Here is a 22,895-nt window from a genome sequence, read left to right on the forward strand (position 1 = left end):
CACAGCCAAGAAAACCAAGGCCTGGTTCAAGAGGGAAAAAAATCAAGGTGTTGCAGTGGCCTAGTCAGTCTCCTGACCTTAACCCAATTGAAAACTTGTGGAAGGAGCTCAAGATTAAAGTCCACATGAGACACCCAAAGAACCTAGATAATTTGGAGAAGATCTGCATGGAGGAGTGGGCCAAGATAACTCCAGAGACCTGTGCCGGCCTGATCAGGTCTTATAAAAGACGATTATTAGCTGTAATTGCAAACAAGGGTTATTCCACAAAATATTAAACCTAGGGGTTGAATAATAATTGACCCACACTTTTATGTTGAAAATTTATTAAAATTTAACGGAGCAACATAACTTGTTGGTTTGTAAGATTTATGCATCTGTTAATAAATCCTGCTCTTGTTTGAAATTTGCAGGCTCTAACTTATTTGCATCTTATCAAACCTGCTAAATCTGCAAGGGGTTGAATACTACTTGTAGGCACTGTATTTCATGGTAGTTTATAAGACTGCCCTTACTTTTGTCTTGAGGCCTATGTCGCAGACTCCATCACACATCCATCTGTATGCGGAGCTACTTTTTTGTGAGCAGACTGACACCTCTGCAGAACGCAATGGACCTCATTATAAGTCAGTGATGTACATGGAGCACAACCAGTATCTATTGTACAAATGACCCAGCACATTATGGTTTCCATTATAACATTGTAGCTACCATTACGCATGAAAAAAATGCTAGCAAAATGTTTATTGTTGAATGGAGTTAAAAAAAGGTTTCCTCATTCTCCACAGCTTTGGAGGTGGCACAGGCTCAGGATTTGCATCTCTTCTGATGGAGAGACTATGTGTAGATTATGGCAAGAAATCCAAGCTTGAGTTTGCAATCTATCCAGCAATGCAAGTGTCCTCAGTAGTGGTGGTGCCATATAACTCCATACTGACCACGCACATCATGCTGGAGCAATCAGATTGTGCCTATGGTTGACATTGAGGCCATTTATGATATTTGTCGCCAGAACTTAAACAGTGAACGTCCAACATACACAAATTTAAACCATCTCATTGACCAGATTGTGTTGTCCATCACTGCCTGAGGTTTGATGGGGCCTTAAATGTTGATCTCACGGAATTTCAGACCAATCTCATTTCATATCCTTGTATCCATTTCCCGCTGGTCACGCACGCTCCTGTAATCTCTGCCGAGAAGGCCTACCATGAGCAGCTGTCTATGCTGAAATAACCAATGCCTGCTTTGAGCCTGCAAACCAGATGGTGAAGTGTGACCCCCACTACAGCAAATACCTGGCTTGCTGCATGTTATACAGGAGGGATGTGTTCCCAAGGATGTCAATGCTGCCATCGCCACCATTAAGACAAAACGCACTATTCAGTTTGTAGACTGGTGCCCAACAGGATTCAAGATCAGAATCAACTACCAGCTCCCAACAGTGGTGCCCAGGGGAGACCTGGCCAAAGGGCAGCATGCTGTATGCATGCTGAGCAACACTACGGTCATTGCAGAGGCCTGGGCCTGGCTGAACAACCAGTTTGAACTGATGTACGCCAAGCAAGCCTTCGTTCACTGGTACGTGAGAGAGGAAATATTAGGTAGAGCATTGTCAGCTTTGCTTCATCGTTCTGTACAGAGTGAGAAGCAGGCTGACAAAGAGGGTATGATTACACTTAGGTATCACATTGAATCACCCTGCACGGCCTGATGCTCTCAGGAGAGTAGCGCCTAAGCTGCATGGAAATACATGCAGCCGACCTGCTCCTGTTGGGAGAGTGTGCGCCGTGCCGGGTGATGTGATGCGACACTCACACAGTGACAATCAAAGTTCAGTTAACAGGACTTTCAATGACATCATATCCATGTGACCAGTCTGTAAGCCAATGTCTGTACAACATTCACACCAGACTGGTCACATGGCTATGACGTCATGGAAGGTCTTTTAGCCAGTGGTGTTTACCGGGCGGCACAGCAACGATCAGCAGAAGCGGCAGGGAGACAGAGTCTGCAGGACGTGTCGCGGGACCTGTAAGTATAATGACAATGTTTATTATTAACAATATTCTTTATTTTACAGCCCCCCGCCCCATCCCATAATTGTAAAGCCCGAGTTCGGTGTTCGGACGCAAGTTCACATTATCTCCGACCCAAAACTCAATTTTATAAAACATTCGGGCGAGTCTCCCGATCCCGAACATCGGGGGGTTCATCCATCACTAGTTATCATTAAGATGTGTTATTCAGTTACTTGTTCTCTGTAGGTTACAGTTTACAATCATTAAAATAAAAGTTACATTGCCAAAAAAAAAAACTTCAAGAAAACAACAGGGATTAAAAAAATTAAACGACAGAGATTAAACCTGTCACCAGGCTCTTGCTATCCCATCTGAGAGCATTATAAGGCCTAGGCACACAGCATGAAAATCGGTGCGAGTGAAGTGTGATAAAACATCGCATTCCACTCGGACCAATATTAACGCATGTCCCAGCACCCATGAGCGATTATTTTCTCAGCCCTAATCGGACCGAGAAAACAATCGCAGTATGCTGCGACTGTAATGCGATCCTTCTTTCGCTCGCATTAGATTAAAGAATAAATTTGTTATTGGCGGTAATGCCAATTTTCTATATTTTTGTAGGTAAATATGTATGTATTGCCTGATTGTTCAAAGCAAAGTTTAATTTCCTTTACAAGATATTGAAACAGTGAATATTATTTTTAGGCAGTTGGTTTCAGCATAAATGAGGTTTTCAAACGGTACCAAAGCAGAATACTTTATTTATATGAGTTGCAATAGGACACATGGTTTTCCTTCTGTATTTCAATGTTCTAGATTTAACCAGATGTATAAAAAAAATAATCCTATCTTGTGTTGCAGAAATAGCTGTGGACTAAAGTGCTTATTTTTATTCTAAGGTTTCCCCTATCTAGTTACAGTGGTGTGAAAAAGTATTCGCCCCCTTCCTGATTTCTTATTCTTTTGCATGTTTGTCACACTTACATGTTTCAGATCACCAAACAAATTTAAATATCTGACAAAGATAACACAAGTAACACAAAATGCAGTTTATAAATGAAGGTCTTTAACATTAAGGGAAAAAGAAATCCAAACCTACAGGGCCCTGTGTGAAAAAGTGATTGCCCTCACCCAAATAAAAAATAAAAACAAACAAACCATAAATTAACTGTGGTTTATCACACCTTTGGGAAGCTGAGTTCAATTTCTCCAGCCACATCCAGGCCTGATTACTGCCACACCGATTCTCAATCAAGAAATCCCTTTAATAGGACCTACCTAACAAAGACCAAATGTAGACCAAAAGATCATCAAAAGCTAGACATCATCCCGCATCCAAACAAATTTAGGAAAAAATGAGAAACAAAGTAAGTGAGATCTATCAGTCTGGAAAAAGTTATAAAACTATTTCTAAAGCTTTGTGACTTCAGTGAACCATAGTGAGAGCCATTATCCACAAATGGCGAAAACATGGAACAGTGGGGAACCTTTCCAGGAGAGGCCGAACAACCAAAATTACCCCAAGAGTGCAATGACGACTCATCAAATAGGTCACAAAAGACCCACAACAACTTCCAAAGCACTGCAGGCCTCACGTGCCTCAGTTAAGGTAAGTGTTCATGACTCCACCATAAGAAAGTGACTGGACAAAATTGAATTTCATGGCAGAGTTCCAAGATAAAAACCACTGCTGGGCAAAAAAAACATAAAGACTTGTTTTGGTTTTGCCAGAAACATCTTTATGAATCCCCAAGATATTTGGGAGAATATTCTGTGGACTGATGAGACTAAAGTTTAACTTTTTGGATGGTATAAGTCCCATTGCCTCTGTTGTACTGTAGAAGTAACACAGCATTTCAGAAAAGGAACATCATACTAACAGTAAAATATGGTGGTGGTAGTGTGCTGGTCTGGGGCTGTTTTGCTGCTTTAGGACCTGGAAGACTTGCTTTGGTAAATGGAACCATGAATTCTGCTGTCTACCAAAAAATCCTGAAGGAGAATGTCCGGCCATCTGTTCGTGACCTCAAGCTGAAGCACACTTGGGTTATGCAGAAGGACAATGATCCAAAGCACACCAGAGAGAGAAACAAAAGTCTTTGGAGTGGCCTAGTCAAAGTCCTGACCTTAATCCAATTGAAATGCTATGGCATGATCTTAAAAAGACGGTTCATACTCGGAAACCCTCTAATGTGCCTGAATTCCAACAATTCTGCAAATATGAGTGGGCCAAAATTCCTCAAGACCATTTTAAAACACTCAATGTCAATTATCACAAATGCTTGAATGCAGTTGTTGATGCTAAGGGTGGCCCAACCAGTTATTAGGTTTAGGTGGTAATAACTTTTTCACACAGAGCCCTGTAGGTTTGGATTTATTTTTCCCTTACTAATAAAGACCTTAATTTATAAACTGCATTTTGTGCTTACCAGTGTTATCTTTGTCTAACATTTGATTGGTGATCTGAAATATTAAAGTGTGACAAACATGCAATAGAATGAGAAATCAGGAAGGGGGCTTTGAGCATTATGTTTTGCAATTTTTGTGATCATTTCATCCATTATTCACTTCAGTAGCATTGTCTTGCACTCCTTTATCAGACGACTCTAAAAAGTGTCATTTTCCCAATTAAAGTTGTGGCTGTATGCATGATGCAAAGCGGTAAATGGAGGGTGGACCTGGAATTGGCCACTATACACGTGCATAATACTAAGGATAACTGAAGTGAGCACTAATATATATTATGAGTGCAAGCCAAAAAAATACATAGTACATGAGGATAAGGCTGCACATCAAAGTTAGATAATAGTATAATGCTATAAGCATACCGAAAAACATTGAAGCATACAATGAAAAATGCCACTTGCTAAGGCTATGTGCGCACAGTGCGTTTTTCACGCCGTTTTTGCGCGTTTTTCGGGTGCGTTTTTGGCCTTAAAACTGCAGGACTTTGCTTCCCCAGCAAAGTCTATGAGTTTTCATTTTTGCTGTCCGCACACATCTGTTTTTCTTACCTGCGTTTTTGAGTTTAAAAAAAAAAATGGACATGTCAGTTCTTTCCTGCGTTTTTCTGCGTTTTCCGCCCATGCAATGCATTTGAAAAACGCAGCAAAACGCAGAGATCAAAAATGCAGCAAAAGGCAGCCAAAAACGCACCAAATCGCGGCAAAAACGCATGCGTTTTTTGATGCGTTTTTTCGACGCAGGTGCGTTTTTGTGCGTTTTTAGCGGCCAAAAACGCAGCGTCAAAAAGACGCAGTGTGCGAACCTAGCCTAACTTGAAAGTGTGAATAATGAAATGCATACCTGCCATGAATATTAGGAATAATATTAAAGTTAGCAAGTGGCATTTTTCATTGTATGCTTCAATGTTTTTCGGTATGCTTATAGCCTTATACTATTATCTAACTTTGATGTGCAGCCTTATCCTTATGTACTATACACGTGCAGACTGCTGTATGTTATCCATTATGTCAAAAATTTTATTAGATTTAACTAACATCTATGAATCTTTCATTTGAATCTTTTTAAAAAGAAATTGTCACTTGCTCAAAAAATTGAGTTAAATACTGTGAAAAAAAATCTGTGAGCTCCACTTACTGATTTTGAAGCACAGTATGTGAAGTCTCTGCATGTGATGCAACTTGGCATTTCTTCTCTGGGTGCGTGTGGTTTCAACCCTCCATCCCAGGTGCTGCTAATCAGAGCTATGATTTGCAGAATCTGGGATGGGTGAAAGCACACCCCCCCAGAAAAGAAATAGCAAGTTGCATCACATGTAGAGATTTCACATACTGTGCTTTAAAAGCAATTATCGTGAATAGCTCTGTAATGGAAAGATTCAGCAGAAAATTGAAAAAACCTACAGAATCAAGGGAGTTCAGGGATTTTTTACAATTCAATTCTTAGCAAATTACAGGTCCTCTTTAAATTATTTTTATGAGAAATTTATCTTAATATATTACACTTGTCAAAGGTGATTGGCACCGCATATTTCAGTGACTTTTCACTGGTCTAAACCTGTTAATGGAAAAGGGTAAACAAGTGGCTGTACTAGATAAAGTTTTATAATAAGCCAATACAGTGTTTCTAATCATTATCCAGTGCCAGTATATTCTGTAATGTCACAGGAGCACATGGCAGACTTCAGCCATTAGTGAAAGGGATGGTAGGAGGCTTCCGCTGTATTCTATATTAGATTCTGTATTGTTCATACAATGGTACAATATTTTATTATGTTTGGGCTGGTGGTACGGCTGACCTGCCCCTGTCCATCTTCTCCTAGGACAGGATAAAATTCTCTTCTCAATGTGCACAATCTTGCTCAATTGTCATACAATCCATCAACAGAATGCAGGCTGCAGATTACAGCAGCCCATATTCTCCAAGCTAAAAGGGAGATACGGTGTGAGAACGTTTATACTTTTCACATTTTCAACCTTTGTGAGGTTAGTTAGAAGGAGGAATATTTTTTTATTTAGCTGTGTAATTATGTTTTTTTTTTGTTAATCTTGACTTTGTTCCCCACTTTTTACTCTTAAAACTAGATGTAAGTTCCAGTTGATTGTGCCTTATTGTACAGGAAATGTGGTAATGCATAATTCTATATACCTGATACCTGTTTTTATTGTAATTTTATTGTTTGGACAGGAATGTCTCCCACTGTGAAGAAATCAGAATTGGATAAATCACCATTTCACAGCCCATCTCCTCAAGATACATCCCCAAGAATCAGCGGCTTCACACAGCATCACAGGCCGGTCATAGCTGTGCACAGTGGTGAGTGAATGGTGAATGTCAAATGGGAGCATAGCTCTCTAGTGCACAATATATATATATATACTGTATATATATATATATATATATATATACACATACATACACCAACTGTGCTACCCGGCTTCGCCCGGGTTAATAACTGTTGTTAACAAAATAGAATTTATTAACAAAAATTTATTCTGCACTCAAAAACCACAAAACAAATAGATAGAAATGTAATTATTAAAAGGCAAAAACTAAGCTAATAGAAGCATTTCACAACATATACGTATTTCAACACCACAAATATTCCACACAGATTTAACTAAATTGGCCAACTCCGTCTCTCTCTTTCCAGGTCTGTCTCTTTCCAGGTCTGTCTCTTTCCAGGTCTGTCTCTTTCCCTGTCTGTCTCTTTTTTTGTCTGTCTCTATCTCTCTGTTTCTTTCCCCATCTGTCTCTTTCTAGGTCTGTCTCTTTCCCACATCTGTATCTTTCCCCGTCTGTCTCTCCGTCTCTTTGTCTGTGTCTTCTCCTGTCTGTCTCTTTCCCTGTCTGCCTGTCTCTGTCTTTCTCTTTCCTTGTCTGTCTCTATTTCTCTGTCTCTTTCCCAGTCTGTCTCTATCAAGGTCTGTGTCTTTCCCCATCTATCTTTGTCTGTCTCTCTGGTTGTCTCCTCCTTCCCTGTCTGTCTGTCTGTCTCTGTCCCTGTCTGCATGTCTGTCTGTCTCTTTTCCCATCTGTCTCTTTCCCCATCTGTCTCTTTCCAGGTCTGTCTCTGTCTGTCTCTTTCCCCATCTGTCTGTCTGTCTCTTTCACCGTCTGTCTCTGTCTGTCTCTTTCACCGTTTGTCTCTGTCTGTCTCTTTCCCTGTCTGTCTCTATCTCTCTGTCTCTTTCCATCTGTCTCTCTGTCTGTCTGTCTATCTCTCTGTTTGTCTCTGTCTGTGTCTCTATATCCGTCTCCCCACCGACATCTTATTACCTCACATATAAGCTTCTTATACTATGAATGTCTTTTGTTCCTATAGCAACCAATCACAGCTCCTACTAATAACCTGTAGTTCCAGGCTCCATTTACTTTAATGGAGGCATGTTGGTTGGAGAGTAACTGTAAAGCGTGGGGTTACATTTTCCTGTCAAAACATAGTCTACGACGTTCCCTGAGTCACATGAGGTGTCTGTGTAAAATTTCGTGATTGTAAATGCGACGGTGCAGATACACTTTTCGTTTCACTTTTTCCCCATTATGTAGATAGGGGCAAAATTGATTGATAAATTGGAATGCGCGGGGTTAATATTTCGCCTCACAACATAGCCTATGACGCTCTCGGGGTCCAGACGTGTGAGTGTGCAAAATTTTGTGGCTGTAGCTGCGACGGTGCAGATGCCAATCCCGGACATACACACATACATACATACATACACACATTCAGCTTTATATATTAGATTTATATACTGTATATATATATATATATATATTTATTAGATTGCTCCTCATGTGGTTTATTTGATTATTCATTACTGTCTCTTTTTTCCCATCATTCTTCGCTGTTCCGAAATTTTTCGCACTGCTTAGGCCTTGCCCGAAGTCCCCATACCTCCACTACGTTACACTTCCCACCGTCCTCCCTCCTTCCTCAGGCGGCTTCCACTTACTTTCCACACACAGCTATTCGCTATCCCCCTCACCTAAACCCTCAGGATCCCCTGAAAGACTTGGTGTCTCTTGCCTGTGACCCGTCCAGTCAGCAACCAGGCCCGGTAAGCATATGAGAATTTACAATCAAACAGACAAGGGAGTTTATGTATAGACTAGAAGGTGGCCCGATTCTAACATATCGGGTAGTCTAGAATGTATGTAGGTTAGCAGATTGAATAATAAGGTAATGAATGGACTAGATGGGTTAGGTTTAATTTAGTATTCTTATAATTGTTTATTAGTATTAAAATAAACAACAGAAGGAACAGTTTTAATAAATGAGTCTAATGTTTAATTATGTCCATGGCTTGTAATCTTGTAATGAAAGAAGGCTATGAACAGTGTAAAGTTAAGTAAAAATATGCTGATGCTGTGATATGCCCAATGCTGGTATGTGCCCCCATCGTGGTGCAGCCACCATCCTGACATGTGCCCCCATCCTGCGGGGTAATGTGTGCGGGGGGTGGAGTGCGGGGGGCTGGAGCCGAGCGGGGCCATGGGGCTGAGGGCGTCAGTGCCGGGGACTGCATGGCTGGGAACAGGTGACTATCCAGGTGTGTGTGTGTGTGTTCAGTGTATACATGCAGAGGGCGGAGTGCGGAGCCGAGCGGGGTAATGTGTGCAGGGGGTGGAGTGCGGGCGGGGTGCAGCCGAGCGGGGCCATAGCGCTGAGGACGTCAGTGCTGGGGACTGCATGGCTGGGGACAGGTGACTATTCGTGTGTGTGTGTGTGTGTGTGTGTTCAGTGTATACATGCGGAGGGCGGAGTGCGGGGGGGTGGAGCTGAGTGGGGTAATGTGTGCGGGGCGGAGGCTAGCGGTGGGTATGTATCGGCTGGGTTGCCGGTGTGGGCTCCCGGGGGTGCAGCACTCACCGGACGTCAGTGCTGGTGACTGCATGGCTGGAGACAGGTGACTATTCGTTTGTGTGTGTTCAGCGTATAGATGCGGAGGGCGGAGTGCGGTGGGGGTGGAGCCGAGTGGGCAATGTGTGCGGGGGCCGGAGGCGAGCGGTGGGTATGTGTAGGCTGGGTTGCGGGTGTGGGCTCCCGGAGGTGCAGCAGTCACCGGGAAGTCGGGGCTCCGTGTGGGTGCGGGGAAAAGTGTCGGGCGTCGTCCTGTCGGCCCATAGTTCGGGCTTTTCAGTAAGCTGAGCCGTTGGTCGCAGGCTCTTTAGCGCGCGCGGTGTGGCGACGGTTGTCACTGTAATGACGTCATTTTGCAGCAAGACAGACAGACAGAATAAGGCAATTATATATATAAATATATATATATAATGGAATTACTGATATACAGTATGTAAGATAATGGCTGGGTGGTAGGGATGGCTTATTGTATTGTATGGAATAAATATATCAAAGAGGCATTTTAGATACATTTGGTTGGATAACAGACAGAATATACAGACACCTCTAGCATGTGCTAAATCTGTTCTGTCATGGATAGATAGTTTGCAGTCAGAAAGTAGTTGATTTTATTTGATGGGGTATATCCCATGCAATAAAATGTACAATGGTGTGATACTAGTGTGTTACCACTTTTCCTCTCCACTTGCTCTCTCTAAGCTGAATGGAAGCGGCCAGGTGAAAGTTTCGAGTCATTATATCTCCACGCAAATGTTGGCCCCGCCTCCTCCTGGGATGCCCCGCCTCTCATTGTCCTCTGATACCAAATCAACCACGGCATCCGATGGGGGTAACTCCTCACCAACCTCTCCAAGTGAGTACCTTTTACAACTTTAAGGTATTCACAAAATTATGACAAAATAAAATGAAGCCTGTCCTAAATAACAGCTGATGTGTCCAAACTCATATACTATAGTTCTGACAAAGAATTTAGGTAGGAAATCAGCTATGTCCACATTGTTACTGCAATGGAACTTTATGACTTGTGACTGCTCTTATTTTAATGGTATTAAAGGGTTTATCTAGGAGTAATTTATATTTTTTACTATGTGCCTACTACATAAAGGCAGGTAATTGCTAACAGCGGCAAGTACCTGGCTGTTCTATCCGGCACCGGCACAGAGTGATCATCGACTGCTCCTGCCGGCGATTCTACTGCTCCACATTAGCAGAACATCAACAGAGCAGCTGCTCTTCCTTTTCGGCTCTGGCAGTAGGGTATGACTGCTGACGTCATGCTTATTGCAGTTAGGCAACAGGGAGCCAGCTGTCAATCAGCATGATGTTGGTAGTCACACCCCATTAACAGAGCAGCAGAGAAGGTGCTGCTCTGTTGACGTAATGTCAGTGAAAGACGCTGAATCACTGGCAGGAGTGGTCTGCGCCACGTCACTGGGCACAACATGTGGGTTGCTAGCAGCTACCTGCCTGTTAGTTCTTAGGCCTGTATTAAAAAAAGAATAGTCCTCGATATCCCATGTAAGCCAAATGCTTTGACATGCAATCCCCTTAAAGGGATTTTGTCATCAGGTTTAAATCTAAGAGCAGCATAATGTAAGGGCAGACTCCCTGACTCCAGCGATGTGTCATTTACTTAATTGCTGTCATTCTGATTTATTAACAGTTTTGTCCAATGCAGACCTCCCAGATCTCGGAATGTTGAGCTCTATATAGCCCTGCCCACACCGCTGATTGGCAGCTATCTGTGTGAAAACACAATTTTTCAGCTGCACTATCATCTGAATGCCATCCATATAGCATTCATTTTTATACATCAGGAGTGAGTGAAAGTCGAAAAATTGGATGCAATGTGTTTGATCCATAAGGGATCCAATTTTCCTTTTCACAATTTATAAGGCAAGTCTCATACAAAACACAGAAGAGACTAATGCATATTGTGTGTTTTTTCATGCAGGCATTCGGTCCCACCGACAGAATGCAGATAGAAAATATGGTTGTTTGAACATAGTTTATACAGTGTGCACAATTATAACCTGATTATCTATACAGTGATAACATTCAGTTCATAAAGGGATATGTGGAAAAAGATGTGTCAAAGAAATCCAAGGCTATGATAACGGTTTAGTGTAAGAAAGACACATGACAGGTTCCCAGTAAAGGGACTGTCAACACAAGATCACTGTTCATACCAAGCACAGGTGATTGGTGCATCATGGCGGGGGCTAATCATTTGAATACAGTATCTCTCCTGTTTTCACTCCATCCATCTCCACTGGCTTTATGAAGCCGGAGCTGTCAACCATAGAAAAGGGGGGACGGTGGAGATAGAGGGAAAACAAGCATATGGGATGGTGTATATAAATGATTAGCCCCGCCATGAAGCACCCATGCTTGGTATGAACAGTGATTTTGTACTGATGGAGTCCCTTTAAGGCTACTTCAATATTTTCTGCTTTTCACATTTTTAATACAATGTATAATAAAATCTATTTTTTTACAGCATACTCTGCCCCTAGCACGCCTCCCGCAAATCGACCCTTTGTAGGACTTGGACCCCGTGACCCTGGGAGCATATATCAGCCACAGGTAAGTTTGATTTAGGTAAGCTTCTCCATTCATGCCAATGTGTTTCATTTCGATATACATATTAACCCCTTAAGGACATGCCCACTTTGGACCTTAGGACAAAGCATTTTTTTCATCTTGTTCCAAGAGCTATAATATTTTTTTTTGTTGAGCTGTTTGTGGGCTTCATTTATTTTCTCAACAGAAATATTTACCATTTTGAGGTACATGTAACTTATTAGCTAACTTCTTTAGTGGGAGAAATAAAAACAAACCTCGATTCTTGTTTTGTTTTTTTTTTGAGGATTTAAATTTTATGCTATTCACATGCTGCACAAGTAAAGCGCTAACTGTATTCTGTGGGTCGGTACGATTATGGCAGTACTAAATTGACATACTTTTTCTAACGTTTTATGACTTCTGTGCAATGAATACTGTGTTTAAAAAAAATCACTTGTTTTTATGTTGTAAGTTTTACATTTTCCTGTCAATGGAAGTGTGTGCTGGCGTTTCCTTGCGTGACAAGGTAGAGTTTTTAGTGGTTGCATTTTCTGGAACCACAACTTTTTGATGACTTTCTATTACATTGTTTGGGGAATGGAGTAACAGAATAAACAGCAATTCTGGAATTTACTTTTCATTTTTTTTTAAACACCACTCACTATTCAGATACCATTGATGATATGTATTTGGTATACTGTGTGAGTTTATATACTCACCTACCAACGCTCTTTATGGGATCAGGCACTATTCTGCTCCTCTTCTCAGTGACACATTGATCTTTGGACTACACAGATCACATTATGCGAGAGCCGGAAGTCTCTGTTATAATGAAAGCCTATGAAGCTTTGTTCTGATGCTGCATAGACTTACTTTGTAAGGGTACAGTTCCACTTGCGCATAGCTTCTGATGAGAGAGCATTGGAAGCGATATGTTAATGACCCTCTGCTACGGATGTCACTGATGATCTTGCAATCATATCACAGCTGTTGAGAAGAGGAAGGGACCACTTTCTCCCCATCTCCTACCCAGCCTGTCTCTGCGTACATCGCACTGTACGTGGATGACATGCTCCCATAGACATGTATGGAGGTGCGTGAGCCGAGACTCGCTGCCAAACGCCGCATGCTGCGAACATTCCGCGTGCCGCTATGGTTTTGTTTTGCACTTGTGTGAGTGCAGTCCGATGTTTTATCAGATTGCACTCGTCCGTGCAAAATGCAAGTGGAATCGAGCCCTAAGGGTATGTGCGCACGTTGCTTTTTACCTGCTTTTTACCTGCTTTTTTGCTGCTTTTTCTTCTGCGCTGTTTAATGCCAAAATGGATGTGTTCTTCTATTCAAGCAAAGTCTATGGGAATTTGGGTTTCTTGTTCACACTATGTTGTTCAAAATGCTGCCTTTTTGTGGCAGAACTTTGGTCAAAAACTCAGCTTTGCAGTGCAAAACCCAAATGGCAAAAACAATTGACATGTTGCTTCTTTGAAAAGCTGAGTTTTTGACAAAAGTTCTGCCACAAAAAGGCAGCATTTTGAACAACATAGTGTGAACAAGAAACCCAAATTCCCATAGACTTTGCTTGAATAGAAGAACACATCCATTTTGGCATTAAACAGCGCAGAAGAAAAAGCAGCAAAAAAGCAGGTAAAAAGCAGGTAAAAAGCAACGTGCGCACATACCCTAAAAGTGATTTCTGGGTCACACAGAGTGCAATGTGATCCAGGGAGTCTGAAGAGCAGTGAGGTCACTGAGAAGAGGAGCAGAAACAGCGCTAGATCATGGACAAACTGGCGGAAGGTGAGGACATTAACACACTCACACAACACTACAAGCACATATACAACACATTTAGAGAAAAAATAAAAAGTTAATGGGAGGCTTCTTTCATTTAATTCTGCAGGTCAATATGATGATACCATACCTGCTGTGCTACTTTATTACACTCAAAAAAAATTGGGGTGTACCAATATGGCGAGACCTATAACTTGTTATGTTTGTTGACAGAGTTGTGTGAGGGCTCTTTTTTTTGCGATTTTTGGATGCATAAGACTTTTTGATCTCTCTTATTTTGTGAGGTTTGATGTAGAAAATCCAGCAATTCTTGCACTGTTTATTTTTTTCTTATGGCATTCACCTAGCAGGATAAATAATAATACAATTTTGTTTTATGTGTCAATAACCAATTTGCATTGTGTTTTAATTTTTTTTTATGACTTTTATACAGCAAATCACTTTTTTTACTAAAATAATCTATTTTTGCATCATGTTTTCAGAGCCATAATTGTTTTTACAGAGCTCTGTGAGGGATTGCTTTTTTCAGCAGAATTACTTGCACTTGTATTAGTACCAATCACTTTTTATTTGTATTATTAATTATGTTTATATTTGATGGTGGGATGAACAGTCATAAATTCTGTCAATTGGGGGGGGGGTGCAGCATTCATCATGCAAGATAAATAATGATATAGTAATTTACTACAGGTTGTTGTAGATTCAATGATACAAAATATGTATTGCTTTTTGAGGGCATTTGGTTTTTTTCCAGATTAAATAATATTTAATTGGGAATCTGGAATTCTGTGGAGGATTTTTTACTTTTTTACACTTGAATAATATTTTTTTTTCAGTATTTATTAATCCCCCTAAAGGACTTAAAGGGAAGTTGCCATCATTTTTTTTTCTTTTTTAATAACTGAAAAAATGTAAAGTTTTAATTTTTTGTTTAAATATTATCATTTGTTTTTAATTGAGAAAAATATGAAAAAATTATTTAAAAAGTTTGATATTTTCCACTCAAACACTAGGGGGAGCAGCTGCTGAAATCCTACTGTACAATTACTATAGACCTAGATCACATTACAGCTGCAGTAAAAGTGGGCAGAGTCTGCTCTCCTGTGTGTGGTGTCACACCTCCCCCTCCCAATCTGGGTGTTTCCAAAAGAATAAGAGAAGATGAAGTTTAGGCCCTGTGCGCACTAGAAAAAGGATTTTTCTCAAGAAATATCTCAAGAAATTTCTTGAGAGTCTGAAAGATTAGCTCACTTACGTTAAAAAAACGCCCCAATAACGCATGCTTTTTCACCGCGTTTTTGATGCGTTTTTGATGCGTTTTTTCTGCATGTTGGTCCCTGCGTTTTTTTTACCATTATCTATGGCAAAAAACTCAGGTACCTGCAGAAGTGAAGGGACATGCTCATTGTTTTTCTCAAGAAATTCTGCAGAAAGAATTTTCTTGAGAAAAAAACGCAGTGTGCGCACAGATATTTTTTTTTCACATAGGTTTTGCTGGGGAATGTCTGCAGAAAGGTTACAACCATTCTCTCTGCAGCAAAAACGCAAAAAAAAAGTGGGTAAAAACACAGTGCGTGAACAAGGCCTTAGGATCACAGTGCGGACCCATTTTGATGGGTCTAAATAAAATATGTCTAAAGTGGCACCGAGGACAGCTGCATAGTGCTCCATAATACCGAGCTCCACAATACTATGTCCCATAATATAGTGCCCCATAATACTGCATATAGTACACGGCTCTGCTATATCAGTGTGCATTGATATAGCAGAGCTTTGCCAGTGTGTTCAGAGCACAGCAGCATGTGATTTACTTCAAACATGGCGGCGGCAGCAGTGATCTGCAGCATTATACTATAGATGTTAGGCTGCGATCACTGCTCCCCGCCACCGGCACTCACCCTATTCTCGGACTTCCGCTACCGACACCTCCTCCTATAAGCCTGATGTCTCAAACGCTACTCCTGTCACTGCTCTCACACGCTAAGTACAGTGACAGGAGGAGCTGCTGGTGATTGCAGCTAATGTCAGCAGCGATCACCGCCTTGCTGCATGTACTCATCCCATTCCCGGACCTCCGATCCCAGCAGCTACTCCTGTCAGCCTAGTGACTCGTCAACTCCTCCTGTTATCACTTGGCTCGCGCTGAGCACAGATCGATGACGAGGGAAAGTGAAGCACACTGCATATGCAGTAGGCTTCACAAGGATGGCAGCAGGTCTCCTCACCGAGCTGTGATCTGGACACCCTAAAAAGCTTGTTAAGGTCACCTCAGGGATCAGCCACAGTGCAGGAGATAGGGTCGGATGCCGTCTATTATCTTTTATGCACAGGGACTGCCGTATTTGCACTGTGTAAGTGTCGTTACACACTGCAAATTCAAGATGGCAGACCCTAGTGTTTGAGTAAAAATAGAATTAAATAAAAACTAAATAAAAAATTAATTTAATTTTGTATTAAAATAATTGATTTCATATTTAATAATTATTAATACAAAAACTACAATCGTTGCACCTCCCCTTTAAACATGGAGTCCTATAATCATGTTTTACCACTCTGCACTACTCATGTAATGTAGGGCATTACCTCATCCTGTCAGTGAGACCAATTAAACTTTGCCCCAGCAGAATCTGATAAGCTAGGGTATATAGCAGACAAAAGGCTTTATTAGTCCTTCAGTTGCCATAACAACGCATTGACTCCCTGCAATTGCACTGTGGAAACGCTGATTGGCTGACGGAGGGAGCCCTCTCCTTCTGTCATTTTTCCATGTTGTACTGTCACTATAGGCAGTAGCATATGATATGTATTCCAAAATTAGGATAGAATTGACAGAATACCTAATTAGTGATATTAATCAATTTCCCATAAAAATATAACTTTTATTAAGATTATTAAAATATCAGGAATAAACCGGACATAAACAGGCAATATATAAAGTACATGACTGTAGATACAGAAATATAAATGATTAATTGTAAAGTACAGGACAATTAAGCCTAAAATTGGCCCAATAGAATCCATTGCTGGACACAGCCCTGCCTAGACACCATAAAGTGCTTATGCTGTAGCACCTCAGTAAACCCTAATTATCCCTAGTTCCCTAATCTCACAAAACCTCCCAGTTGCAAACAGCAAATGAGAGGAAGGAAAGGGAAAGAAAAGATGCACATATATATATACTAGAAGGTGGCCCGATTCTACGCATCGGGTATTCTAGAATTTACGTATTGTGTAGTTAATGTATGATTTTTGTTATATATATGTGGCGCCCCTGACCTGGTCAGGCACCACTGAGTACTGCACCCATGCTGGGGACAGTACAATACAGGTAATCCAGAAGGCTGACAGGGGTGTGGAACACAGGCGCATAGTGATCAGGTCTCACACATGTACCCATGAGAGGACCCCTGGGGATCCCAGGAGGGGGCAAAGCCTATACCTCCACTGGAATAGTGGCAGGGGGTTAAAAAGCCTCCATCTCCTCTCAAGGGGTGTGGTGGAGAGTCTGGTTGCTAGGTGGCGTAGGCAAGAACAGGAGAGGAGGAGCAGTGAGTCAGTTAGAGAGAGAACTCCAGAGGGCTCAGTGAGGAGCAGACCTGTGGGGCTGATGCTGTCTAACAGCGCCCGCGCAGTGGCTACAGACGGGGGAGAACGGTCAACTAGAAGTGCTGCCTGAAAGCCAGCTTCAGCTAGAGAGTGCACGGAGTGGGAAGTAAGGAGACTTCTAGAGAGCACCAGGCCCAACCGGGCGGCAGATCCCGAAGCGAGGATAGATTCACCTTTCCCTGCTAAACCTGCCGGTGTGGGGCTCTTACAGCCCACACCACAACAACCAAAAGCCGCAGCCACGTAACCGCAAGTAGGGCCCATAGGTCACAGGAGGCAAGAGGCTGGAGTGGCCTGGCCCGGGGAACAAGCACACGGCACAACAAGAAGGGGAGAGAGGCTTGGAGCATCTTCCCTGGGTGACCCCCATAGGGACTCAAAGTCGGGGTCACCCCAAACCACCAAGGGCTAAGGAAGGCGAGTTTGTAGTCACCCTCATACAGTCAGCCGGAAGGATACCTGGTTCCCACCTGGTTCATCCCAGCTACGCCCGGGTTACTCACCCTGCCACCTGAAGTGAGTAAAAACCCTGAAAGACACTCTGCCTGTGTGTGGTCATTCTGCGACTTGTGGTACTACAGCTTTACAAAGGGCCCTGGGGCTTGCCTCACTCTCAGGAGGCTACTACACCCGACTGCACCCACCATCAGCCCCAGGCGTCCTCTAACCTGCAGTGGCGGTCCCCTCTGACCGCAAATACTGAGAGTGGCGTCACGATCAAAAACCGAAGATTCCCTACCTGTGACCAGCACCAGCTACGTGGAGTCCCTGAAGGTATGCACCGACACAACACCGGTGGGGCTTCACATCTGGCGTCACGAACAGGATAAGGACTAGACCTGTTCAGACAGGTGACCATGTGCCTGGGCGGTCCGCTTGAAAAATTGGAAGCGCCGCCATATTGCCACCATGAAAAGCGCGCTGAAAAACAACAGCAGCCCGCGCTGGAAGAAGTTACCGCCCACGAAGAGGTGTGGCTACCCAGAGATCCCCTGCAGAGTTCTGACCTTGCCGGCTATGAGAGTGGAAGCGTCGAGAGACGGCGGGAAGGAAAGGAAGCCACAAGCCTGCTGCTGGGAGCGGAGCTGCTGAAAGAGGCAGAGCAGAAACTGGACAGCTTGTTACAGGAGGCAGCGAAGAGTCCACTGCTGGGAGACCGTGCAGAAGACGGCGCAGAAGAAATGGCGTCTGACCGCAGGAACCCAGAACCAGGCTCCGCTGCCTGGTGGTATCGGGAGCTGGCCCAGTTTTGCAACCGGTTGGAGACCCGGGTCGTGGAGCAGATTCGGGAGGAACGGATGGAACTGCAGGAGCTGACCGCGGCGGTTCGGGCCTATGAAGGGAGAGCTGCATGCCGGGTGTCAGGCGGGACGGCGACGACGCAGACCCCAGTGCTACCAACAACGGGTGAGTCGAATGATGCCCCGGCCCGCGCAAGTGCCCCGACCCCTGCTGCCACGTCCGCGGTCCCTGAAGAGGCGTCCGGTGCGGCGACGCTGAAGCAGGCCGCAGCCACGCCAGGTGCGGCCCTCCAAGCCCCAGCGGCTGCAGCGATGTCCTGCTCGGCCCACCAAGACCCAGTCCCTGCAGCGATGCCCTGCTCGGCCCACCAAGACCCAGTCCCTGCAGCGATGCCCTGCCCGGCCCGCCAGGACCAGGCCGCCGCCATCCTGGGCGCGGCCCGCCAAGACCAGGCCGCCGCCATACAGGGCGCGGCCCGCCAAGCCCAGACTGCTGCAGCGACGTCCAGCCCAGCCTGCACAGAGCCCCCTGCAACAGCGACACTGATCCAGGCCGCCGCCATCCCGGGCGCGGCCCGCCAAGACCAGGCCGCCGCCATACAGGGCGCGGCCCGCCAAGACCAGGCCGCCGCCATGCCAGGCGCAGCCCGCCAAGACCAGGCCGCCGCCATGCCAGGCGCAGCCCGCCAAGACCAGGCCGCCGCCATGCCAGGCGCGGCCCGCCAAGACCAGGCCGCCGCCATGCCAGGCGCGGCCCGCCAAGAAAAGACTACCTCAGCATTTACCCCGGCCTGTAAGGCCAGAGCAGACACCGCTCCCCGGTCCACAGAGGTCCCTGATAGGCAGCCCACGGTGGGTGAAGACCCTGCATATTGGCAGATGAAGGCTGACCTGGAGGCCAAATTTCCACAATGGCTGGTGAGTCAATACATACCCCCTCCGCATACCCCAAAGAGTCTCCTGCTAACTCCTGCAGCAGCTACACCAAAGAGTCCCTCACCTGGGCCGGCCGAAGAGCAGCCATCCCCGGCACTGCCACAGCTGGAGTGCCAGGAAGAACTAAGGGGGAGAGGAGGCCAGGAAGCAGAAGGGTTGACTCCGACTCCAGTGCCACCAGAAGCAGATGTGTATTCAGAGCCGGAAATGCTGCCATACTCCCGCTGGGACGAGGAGGACCTGACCCCCTCTGCAGAAGAAGAGCTGCCTAAGAGCTTCACCTGGGAGCCCACAGGCATGGATCCAGCCCGCAAGACACGGCGCAGAAGAACACAGTTTGCTCCAGCACCACAGTCTCCTGAACAGAGAGCAGTCACCGCCAGAGACCTAAAGGAGAAGCGTTTGTTGAGAGAGTCCAAAGCCCAGGCTAGAGGACCCCTGTGTTATGGCGTAGTGGAAGATTTCAACTTGAAAAGTGGTTATGGCTTCATTGTAGCACCAGGAATAAAAGAAGGGATATTTGTAAACCGCAGAGATGTGAACGCTCATCTGCCAAGAGGACACCCTTGTAGAAATCTAAAGATGGGAGATTCCGTTCAGTTCACCCTGCATCAAGGCGAAAGAGGATTGTATGCTCTGGACGTAACGCTATGTCCCAACAAACCTTACAGCCATCCCCTGCAACAAGAAAGACAAGAAAGACAAGATAAAGATCCTACAGATGAAGACAGAGACAAAGAGCAAGAAAGTCACAGGTGCCAGTGCCCAACGTGCCCTCGCCCTAGTGAAAAAGAGGAGTAAAGAAAAGTAAAGTAAAGTAAGAAGTTTTGACCAGTTAAAGTTTGCCAAGTTTTGTTTGCAACGTTAAAGAAATGCGCCCACAAGAACTATTGTGAGAAATAAACTTAAGGCTATGAACTTGCTATAGCCACAAACTCTCGCAGTGTAAATAGTTACACCAGTGGCACCACCACCAGGGCCAGCCTGTTTAGGGGCTTGGCTCGTCTGCAACCAGGGGGGCCCGTCCGTAGAAAAGGGCCTTGGCTCACCTGCGACCAGAGAGCACGCCTGTTTATGGGGCCTTGGCTCACCACCACAAAGAGGGTACCTGGTCAGCACCAACTGTGGAGGCCGCCTCTGAATCCTGCCAGAAGAGGTTGACGGCGCGGATCCACTAGGCCAGGTATACCCTGAAACCACCAGCCCACGAAAGCCGCCTCTACATCCTGCCAGAAGTGGCTGAAGTCGCGGCCAACGGGAGAGGAAGATTGGAGGAAAGGTCTGGAGAAACGGATGGCCCAGACCTGGTTACCAACAGGACCGGTGACCTGCCTCCTGAGAGGGTTTTGGGTGGGTTAACGGACTTGTGGGTGGAGGGTGGTGATGTCTGATACCTGGTGGTTTTAAAAATGTTTTACATGTTTTAATGTTTTATGCATTTTAAAATGTTGTCTTGCAGCCCGAGGACGTGCTGGTGATAACTAAGGGGGAATGTGGCGCCCCTGACCTGGTCAGGCACCACTGAGTACTGCACCCATGCTGGGGACAGTACAATACAGGTAATCCAGAAGGCTGACAGGGGTGTGGAACACAGGCGCATAGTGATCAGGTCTCACACATGTACCCATGAGAGGACCCCTGGGGATCCCAGGAGGGGGCAAAGCCTATACCTCCACTGGAATAGTGGCAGGGGGTTAAAAAGCCTCCATCTCCTCTCAAGGGGTGTGGTGGAGAGTCTGGTTGCTAGGTGGCGTAGGCAAGAACAGGAGAGGAGGAGCAGTGAGTCAGTTAGAGAGAGAACTCCAGAGGGCTCAGTGAGGAGCAGACCTGTGGGGCTGATGCTGTCTAACAGCGCCCGCGCAGTGGCTACAGACGGGGGAGAACGGTCAACTAGAAGTGCTGCCTGAAAGCCAGCTTCAGCTAGAGAGTGCACGGAGTGGGAAGTAAGGAGACTTCTAGAGAGCACCAGGCCCAACCGGGCGGCAGATCCCGAAGCGAGGATAGATTCACCTTTCCCTGCTAAACCTGCCGGTGTGGGGCTCTTACAGCCCACACCACAACAACCAAAAGCCGCAGCCACGTAACCGCAAGTAGGGCCCATAGGTCACAGGAGGCAAGAGGCTGGAGTGGCCTGGCCCGGGGAACAAGCACACGGCACAACAAGAAGGGGAGAGAGGCTTGGAGCATCTTCCCTGGGTGACCCCCATAGGGACTCAAAGTCGGGGTCACCCCAAACCACCAAGGGCTAAGGAAGGCGAGTTTGTAGTCACCCTCATACAGTCAGCCGGAAGGATACCTGGTTCCCACCTGGTTCATCCCAGCTACGCCCGGGTTACTCACCCTGCCACCTGAAGTGAGTAAAAACCCTGAAAGACACTCTGCCTGTGTGTGGTCATTCTGCGACTTGTGGTACTACAGCTTTACAAAGGGCCCTGGGGCTTGCCTCACTCTCAGGAGGCTACTACACCCGACTGCACCCACCATCAGCCCCAGGCGTCCTCTAACCTGCAGTGGCGGTCCCCTCTGACCGCAAATACTGAGAGTGGCGTCACGATCAAAAACCGAAGATTCCCTACCTGTGACCAGCACCAGCTACGTGGAGTCCCTGAAGGTATGCACCGACACAACACCGGTGGGGCTTCACATCTATATATATATATATATATATATATATAGATGTTGTTGTGTGTAGTTGCCAAGTGTTTGTGTAGTGCACTGTAAATGTTCTGGGTGTTGTCTAGGTGTGGCGGGGGGTGAGAGCGGTGTTGTTTGTGTGTTGCATTGTTTGTGGAGCGCTGTGTGTCTCTAGCGTTGTGTGTGTGTGGTGCTGTGTGTGTTGCGCGGTTTGTGTGGGTGTAGGGTGCGTGTGTGTGTTTTGGGGGGAGGTATGTTTTGTGCAGTGTGTGTGTTGTGCGGTATGTGCGTATATTTGTGTGTGCCGCGGTGTTTGTGTGTTGGGTGTTGTGTGTGTGCGGCGTTGTCTGTGTGTGTGGGTGTCTGTGTAGGGCGGTGTTTGTGGTTCCCAGTGTGTGTGTGGTGTGTTGTGCGGTGCGTGCGTGGCGGTGTGTGTGTTTTAGGGGGAGGTGTGCACCCCCCATTGTGCTCCATTCCCCACGCTGCGCACCCCCATCGTGCTCCATCCCCCACGCTGCGCACCCCCATCGTGCTCCATCCCCCATGCTGCACACCCCCCATCATGCTCCATCCCCCATGCTGCGCACCCCCCATCATGCTCCATCCCCCATGCTGCGCACCCCCCCATCGTGCTCCATCCCCCATGCTGCGCACCCCCCATCGTGCTCCATCCCCCATGCTGTGCACCCACCATCGTACTCCATCCCCCATGCTGCGCACCCCCCCATCGTGCTCCATCCCCCATGCTGCGCACCCCCCATCGTGCTCCATCCC

General features: G+C 45.5%; 1 protein-coding gene across 3 annotated transcripts in view; it reads left to right on the top strand.

The window, feature by feature from the left end:
• NFIC (nuclear factor I C) overlaps positions 1–22,895 on the top strand; it is a 265,530-nt gene that overhangs the window by 193,540 nt on the left and 49,095 nt on the right. For all 3 annotated transcript variants that reach the window (XM_075352612.1, XM_075352613.1, XM_075352611.1), the window contains 4 exons: positions 6,675–6,803; positions 8,361–8,545; positions 10,048–10,201; positions 11,849–11,934. In XM_075352612.1, coding sequence (XP_075208727.1) covers positions 6,675–6,803; positions 8,361–8,545; positions 10,048–10,201; positions 11,849–11,934 — 554 coding nt within the window. The remainder of the gene's footprint in view (positions 1–6,674; positions 6,804–8,360; positions 8,546–10,047; positions 10,202–11,848; positions 11,935–22,895) is intronic.

The sequence above is a fragment of the Anomaloglossus baeobatrachus genome, chromosome 1 (assembly GCF_048569485.1).
Source record: "Anomaloglossus baeobatrachus isolate aAnoBae1 chromosome 1, aAnoBae1.hap1, whole genome shotgun sequence".
In the NCBI taxonomy this organism is placed as follows: domain Eukaryota; kingdom Metazoa; phylum Chordata; class Amphibia; order Anura; family Aromobatidae; genus Anomaloglossus; species Anomaloglossus baeobatrachus.